This window comes from Vicia villosa, unplaced genomic scaffold (assembly GCF_029867415.1).
Source record: "Vicia villosa cultivar HV-30 ecotype Madison, WI unplaced genomic scaffold, Vvil1.0 ctg.004153F_1_1, whole genome shotgun sequence".
Classification (NCBI taxonomy): Eukaryota; Viridiplantae; Streptophyta; class Magnoliopsida; order Fabales; family Fabaceae; genus Vicia; species Vicia villosa.
In genome coordinates this window covers 22,163-30,490 of record NW_026706381.1, presented here as the reverse complement: position 1 = coordinate 30,490, position 8,328 = coordinate 22,163, and the positions used below count along the sequence as shown (strand labels likewise).

General features: G+C 35.2%; 1 protein-coding gene across 1 annotated transcript; it reads left to right on the top strand.

Annotated features, from left to right (window-relative positions):
* Window positions 1-534: 534 nt before the first annotated feature.
* Window positions 535-1,816, top strand: LOC131641834 (AT-hook motif nuclear-localized protein 10-like). The gene is made up of 5 exons (XM_058912136.1): window positions 535-921; window positions 997-1,122; window positions 1,238-1,393; window positions 1,469-1,540; window positions 1,655-1,816. Exons 1-5 carry the CDS (start codon window positions 535-537, stop codon window positions 1,814-1,816), a joined length of 903 nt encoding a protein of 300 aa, XP_058768119.1.
* The last annotated feature ends 6,512 nt before the right edge of the window (window positions 1,817-8,328 follow it).

Here is an 8,328-nt window from a genome sequence, read left to right as displayed (position 1 = left end):
TTTATAAACAAAGCCAACAAATTAGTTATGGTAATTAATTAGTTAGAAGCAGTTATAAACAGTTAGTTAGTTACATTTCCATCTTAGTTTTCTGTTATGACAGTTAGAAACAGTTATAAACAGTTAGTTAGTTACATTTCCATCTTAGTTCTGTTATGACAGTTAGAAGCAGTTATAAACAGTTAGTTAGTTACATTTCCATCTTAGTTTTCTGTTATGACAGTTAGAAGCAGTTATAAACAGTTAGTTAGTTAGTTACATTTCCATCTTATTTTTTTGTTAGGACAGTTAGAAGCAGTTATAAACAGTTAGTTACATTTCCTACTTAGTTTTCTGTTATGACAGTTGATTAGTTAGAAGAAGTTATAAACAGTTAGTTACATTTTCCTTCTTACTTAGCTCTTCATTCATACTATAAATATATCATATTCTTTGTGTACATGTAAATCAAATCAACCTCTCTCTCTCTCTCTCTCTCTTTCTCTCTTGCTCACATTCTATAGTTTCAAAACTTATTGTTCTTGTTACACATCAATGGAAGGGGATGATAAGAAGGCAGAGGCAAAGATGGTCGGTACTTCCGCTACCGGATATATTGATGAGAGTATATTTCCGCCATCACCATTCGAGTCTTCATTCTTCAATGAACTTCACATCAATGAAGAACCTTCTCAAACTGAAACTGCTGCTACTTCTTCTCCCAACCTAACACCAAAGAAGATAAAAGAGGAGGAACCTTCTTCAGGAACTCCAACCAAGAGGAAAAGAGGACGCCCTCTTGGTCCCGGTTCCGGATCAAAGAAAGAAGGACTTTCTCCAACAATTTCTGCAGAATCTCCAACCAAGAGAACCCCCGACAGCCCTTCTGCTACTGGTGGTGCTAAATTCACCCCTCATGTGATTCACTTTAATGCTGGCGAGGTATAACATGAACTAACCATTCTTCACATTTCAGATGCAATTTTATATTACATTTATTAAACATATGATTTGCAGGATGTGGTAGAGGTTCTGTACAAAATATCCGTGGCAAATCGTGGTAAAACTGTTACCGTACTTTCTGCAAATGGTTCTATATCAGAAATTGTCTATCTTACTCCAAATGGTCTCTGGCAGAGCAAGGTTGAATTTTGCATCTTAACTTTTTCTGTCAAATCTCTTAATTTTTGATAAATTTTGTCATATCTTTAAATTTTTGATAACTTTTTCTGACTCTATATACAAAATATGCATGTAGGGAGAATTTCACCTATTGTCTTTAAAATGGCCCGATGATGATAATGGTCGTCGCAGTCGTGAAAAGACAGTGTGCACAATTACAGGCACAAGTGCTGAGGGAAATCTGTTTGCAAATACTTCTGTCAATTCCCTCATAGCGGCCGGCCATGTTAAAGTAAGCAGATCATAAATTCAAAGTGATAGAACTTATTTGTTTAAATTAACAATCTTTATCTTTTTTGTTCATTAGATTACGGCAGGCTTATTCAACACAGACACCGCTGAGAAAACAGGTGCAAGAATTTCGGCTGCTGCTCTTCAAGTAAGAAAATCATATTTAGATTATTTTCTTTATTATTGACAGAAATTCATGTTTTCTTATATTGAAAATGGTAGAATCTGCATAAATTTCAATCTTTATGCGATGGTTGATCAGATGTTTGAGGCCAATATGGATCCAGCTAAAGAAGGTTCTACATCTGGATATTTGCCAACAACTCCAATAGTGGGAGATGGAAGCATAATAAGTCCCACATCAGCAACAACTAGTGCTTCAAATGATCAGGACTTGAAGTCTCCATCTGTTGGGAACACTTGAATATAAGCGTCTAATTGTGGGGTATAGATTGTACATAGACTCAGAAAATGATATTCGGTGGTTTTGTTTTAGAAACCATAATTGTTTCCTTTTGTTTTTTCAGTGGTTTAGTTTTAGGAAATGATATTCAAAAGCCATAATTCTCGTGATAATATTTGTATATTGAGTCAGTGATTCATTTTCATGTCATCTATTAACTCCTTGTAGAAGATAATACTGATATACACTGAATTGAATTGCATTGTTACTTGCAGAGGCTGCATTGAATTCGACTTTTTATATTTTGTGTCTTTAGATCATCATTATTCATATTGCCTTATGATATGTTGTATATGCCCTCTTGTTTATTTTGGATTTTGCGTAACTTTCCAACTTTGTAATTAAGTTTAACACATCGCTGCCTTTTGTTAAAATAAGTCATTGCTAAAAGTTCCTTGGCAATGCCATGAATCACTACTATATTGCCAAATCTCAGTAAGTCTTTAGACTGTATTGGATATAAACAATTCTTTCTAATCGCAACCATTAAGTTCCTTTGACAAATCTCTTCACACATTGCAACACTTGACACACGAGTCCAAATTTTTATGGCTAAGGTTTGAAACTAGTAACATAATTGCATGATTAGTACTAGTATTCTATTAAACTCTGCAACAAGCAATAACTATCAATTAACAAAATGTTTTCCTCAACAAGAGAAACCTGAAAAATGCATCATTTTTTTCACCGCGCCTGAGCCAAAGTTTCTAAACATTTGGCTTCCTTGCCACAGAGATGACATGGACCTCAGTCTTTCTTCCACCAAACAGAATGGCCATTAGTTGAAATAGGTTTCAAAGGTGAAGGGAAATCAAATGCAATGCTCTTATTTTAATGAAATATTATCACAAGTTGTTAAACCATTCACGATACGGATAATCTTAACATATGTAATAGTTGGATGTCAATAATGCTTTATTGAATGGGACACTTAATAAATAGGTCTATATGGAAAAAACCTCAAGGGTTTGAGAATGGAGATTCCATCCTGGTACGCAAACTAAATAAATTTATTTACGGCCTAAAACAGGCTCCTGGACACTGGTTTGAGAGACTAATGGATACCATGGTTCTACTAGGCTCATGGCTAGCAAGTGTGACCCTTATTCAATTTTTTTCTCTAAATACACAAGTAGTGTACATTCAATAACTTATGTGGATGACATTATCATAACAGGAAGCTCTTTCTCACACATTCAATAACTTATTACTAATCTCATCACTTCTTCACACTCAAACACTTTGGGGACTTAGAAAATTGAACCAGGACAATGCATGCAATTGAGATAACTTTGAAGAAGAGTTGGATCTCTCTTTAGTTGGAAACAGTTTTGCAATGGATATTACTCTTCCTTTCATGTATCATGTTTGTGAATTGATTATGTCAGTAAACTAAAAATATATGTTTCATTATTTCTCATATCTTTACAAGAAGAAACCGTTGTGACGACAAGACTGCTTTTATTGGATTCAAAAATAACGGTTTTTTCAAGTGGCATTTATCAAATTTATTTAACCAAAATAGATTAGGACTTTCTATTATTGTTTCTGTCGATGTTTTATTTTTCAAAGGTATGAACTTTCGTTTGTTCTGCACTAGTTTTTCTTTCTCCATAGTCTTATTACATTGCATTATTTTCGTAAAAATTCATAGGACATATAAATGTCTTCATCTCTTTTGGCAATGGCATGAATTACTACCATAATGCCAAATCTTAAACTCTGCAGAACAACTCAGCAGGTTTTTAAACTGTTTTGGACATAAACAATTCTTCCAAATCTCAACCAATAACTTCCTTTGATAAATCTCTTCACACATTGCAACACTTGAAAGATGACTCCAAAATTTTATCGCTAATGCTTGAAACTTATCTGAACCACATTTTTAGGCTCGACTTCCACTACAGTGTTTTCTAACGATATAGTATACATTCACCATACATGCTTACAGAACAATATATCAGATCTTGATTAAGATCATACACTAACATAGACCATCTCTTAACAACATATAACAGAAAAATGCATATCAAAGCATGGGAATTAAATTTCTAATTATCCTTCCTGAAAAGAAAAGAGAACAATTATGGATTTTGAAATATCATTTCCTGATCAAGAACTTTTCTGTGAAGAAGTTTGCTCAGAAGTTGTTTGAGAATGTCCGTCTTTTCTCTTCTTTGATCCGGAACCAGAACCAGGAGGGTGACCTCTTCTTATCTTGGTTGGATTTTCTGCAGAAACTGTTTCAGTTACAGGTCCCTCTTTTCTCTTCTTTGAATCCAATGGCAATGTTGAAGAATCATTGATTGACACGTCACCAGCTACTTGTTTTCCTTTCTTGGAAGAAGTTTCAGTTTCAGTTTGAGAAGGTTCTTCATTTTCCAATGGTATATCCAAATCCGATAATGACATACCATCCTTTTCTTCCTCAGGACCATCATGGGGATTCAATGGTATATCCAATGACAGTATACCATCATTTTCTTCCTCAAGACCATCATCGAGATCCAATGGTATATCCAATGACGATATAACATCATTTTCTTCCTCAAGAACATCATCGGGATTCAATGGTATATCCAATGATGATATACCATCATTTTCTTCCTCAGGAACATCATCGGGATCCACTGGTATATCCGATAATGATATACCATCATATTCTTCCTCAAGACCAACTTCGTGACACAGAAGCCTTGCTACTAACTCATCATCTTCAATTCCTGCGCCTCCCTCATTCGTTGCTGCATCATCACGGTCGCCACCAGCATCTTTCTGATCAGTAGTGGAACTGATCACCTTTGGTGACTCCTTCTCCTCATTACCGGACTCTGCTGCTTGCTCCTCCGACACTGCATCCCTATTCGGTGGCTGAGTCGCATTCTGAGCTTTCGCCATTAAAGAAACTCTTTTCACAATGTAAGGTAAAGTTGCAAGAAAGAACCTATGGAATATGAAGAGAGAGGGATGAATATACGTTTATATGGAAGTGTAACTAACCAGTTATAACTACTTCTAGTTAATCAACTGTCATAACAGAAAACTGCTAACTTTTCAACAACCGTTAAAATATACCAATATATATCATACATGCAAAATATACTGTTTTAGAAACTCTTATGAATCTTATGGAGTGTCATGCAAAAACCATAGAGGAATAAAAGATTAAATTTAAGAAAGCTTTATAATATAGAACCACATTTGTTAAATAGTCCATCATAAAAAAAAGTTTAATAAGCATTTATCCTCCTTGACATATGAGGTGAATCTCAAAAACAACTTTGTAAAAAAAACATAGATTTCATCCATGTGATTTGAAGATTTCTTTGTTTTAATCTTTTGTGGATCTGGTCACTTAAAATACTATTGTGGAAATGACATGTTGGCATGTTTAGGTTAAGTGAGTCATACGTGGCTTAATACTATTTATTTATTTCCAAAATATTAAATCATGTAATTTTTTTAATTAGTTTAAGAAATTAAAATATAAAAGACAATCAAATATTCATCAATTCATTTCGATCACCTCCCTAAAAACCTAAATTAGAAATTTTGGTTCTTCATTGCCTCCTTCAAGGTTACGAAGCCTTCATTGGCAACCTGTGAAGTTGTTCAGGTACGATTGTCTTCTACTTTCACTAAACCAAACCTTTTGGAAATTTCATTCATGATTCTTAGTACATGCATGTTTGTTTGTTCCATTTGTAGGAATGACACTGTTCAACTTAATCTTTCACCATGGTGGTCAGTTTGTGCGAGAAAGCTTTGTTTTTTAAGAGGAGGAAGTGAAACTATTGTTAGTGGGCAACATTAGACACATGGTTGTACTACGAAGTTATGAGCTTAGTACTCGATTGTGGATATGACGGTAGTGGAATCCGAATGTGGAGGAAAATCGAAGGTATTGACGAAAGTTTCTTCCACGTGACTGAAGATGTTCACGTTACAGATATTTCCAATCATTCTATTTTGCACAATGTTGATGGACATATTTGGCTTGACCACTTTGTTGGAAACAACTCAAAAAGAGCGTCGAATCCAAATATTGTTGATGTTGGTGAAGAGAGTGATGATGTTGAAGATGAAGACTCTGTAGAGATAAGATTTGGAGACAGCGAGGAAGAAAGAGTGAATGATGACAACGAAGGATTTATGGTTGTGGAGGTTGATAGACCTGATGAAGGTAATAGGTTTGAAATCAGAGGTAAGAAATTCAGATACAAGTTAAGAGCTAACAAAAATGTATCAACTGTAAGGTCTCCCAAGAAACTCATGTTGTGTGTTCCTTCAAGAGTCATTGGTGACAAACATAGTCCATCAAAGGTTGTAGAGCAATATGGAGATTATGAAAGTGAAGAGTTGGGTAGCGCTGATCCAGAAGTTAATGACAACGAAAGGATGCCCAAGTATGAGAAGTTTAGAGGGGATTTTTTCAATAAAGACTATGAGTTTAAACTATGTATGGAGTTTAACTCTCTTGTTGAATTTAAGGATACTATAAAAAAAATGGTCTTTTCTAAATGGTAGAGAGATTAGGTTTTTGAAAAATGAAAGTAATAGGGTTAGGGGAGAGTGTAGGGGTAAATGGGTTTTTTAGTCCTTTGTAGTAAAGTTGGTGAAAAACTCACTTTTTAAGTAAAGACTTTGGTGGGGACTCATACATGTGCTAGGGTTTTGAATAACAAGTCAGCAAATTCAAAGTGGGTGTCTAAGGTTGTAGTAGAAAAGAGGCAGTCTAGTGGCAAAGTCAAAATTTCATATCTAATGAGTAAATACTCAGTTGGAATTTCTAAGGGAAGGGCATGCAGGGCCAAACACATAGCTGAAGAAATTATTGAAGGTGACTCATGTAGACGATATTCTATGTTATATAGTTACGCTGCAGAACTTAAGAAACAAAATGATGAAAATACTATGAAGATCAATATGGAGAGGTCAATTCCAACAATTCCACCAAGGTTTGGTAGTTTCTATTTTTGTTTTGATGGGTGCAAGAAAGGGTTTATCCATGGTTGCAAACCATTTATTGGTGTAGATGGATGTCACCTGAAGACAAAATATGGTGGCCAACTACTTATTGTTGTGGATAGGGGTCCAAATGATTAGTATTTTCCTCTAGCATTTGGTGTTATGGAAACAAGTAGAATACTTACAAATTGGGGTGCCTCCCAATAAGCGCTTTGTTTAACGTCGGTCAGCTCGACGGTCAAAGGTGATATCAAGGATCACCGAGAGTAAGAACACTTGTTTCCCGATTAAATTCACTTCTACGATATACCTTCAACCTCTGACCATTCGTTTGCGGATGGTATGGAGTAGCAACCTTGTGCTTGACTCCATATTGCTCCAACACTTTTTCAAGAGGAGCATTGCAAAAATGCGATCCGCCATCACTTATCAGCTCCCCGGCAACAGCGCCATTTTGTTGAAAGTATATTGGAGTACTTTTAGTTTATCGTTTCCACAGGGATTGGTGCGATATCACCGCCGTTCTATAGTTTATGTTGTCTTGAGTTAAAGTTACTTTGGGTTTGGTTCGGTAAAAGATCATTCACAAATTTAGTAGCAAAGATTAAAATTAGGAAAGTTCTAAGTTTAAAGAAAAGTATCAAGACTTGATTAAATCGAGCTAAAATTATATGTCTTCCTACAAACATGCGTATGAATTTGTTATCAACCAATACTTCATGTATCGTTCGTCTATAACATTCGTTTTCGCAACGTTATAGCAAGATTTACCTTATTGTTCAACCAACGATTTCTCAACCAATTGAACAATACAAATAACATTTATAAACCAATACAAAGTGATTATTAACCATTAATTCTATGTCTAGACTTAATGTTTGATAGATGATAGAGTTAGATCAAGATTGAAATATTGTTTTTCACAAACATTTAAACCATAGAAATTCAAGAATAAACAAACTAGATCATCTATATTGATTAATAACTTGTTCATACACAATATTCATAAGAAAAACATACAAAAAGTAAGGAGGATTACATCAAAGCCTTGACACCAAAAGTGTTTAGCTATCCATTGACATGGTAGCTTGCACAAGAAGGAAGGAAGAATAGCAAGCATCAACGGTGATTTCTCGACGATCAATGCTCCGATTCTTCGATTATAAGTTGAAATACTGAAATTAGGGTTTCTTAGCTCTCAAAATGATGTAACATCTCTCAAAAACAGAATTGTCCCTTAAATACAAAATTCAGATTCTGTCCACAAGCGTTGCGCCCCCTTCATTAATGATCAAATCGCCATAAAGCGCGCATCGCGCGCTCCTAAGCTCGCAACGCGCGGATGCCACTGGATTTTGAACTTTATTTTTCCTTTCAACGCGCGCTCTAGCTCGCGACGCGCCCTTGAGCAGACTTTGAAACTTTGCCTTTGCAATACTTTCCTCAATCCAAGCCTCAAGTTCCATCCACAAAATATAACCTGCACAAAAATCACTAGAAAATAG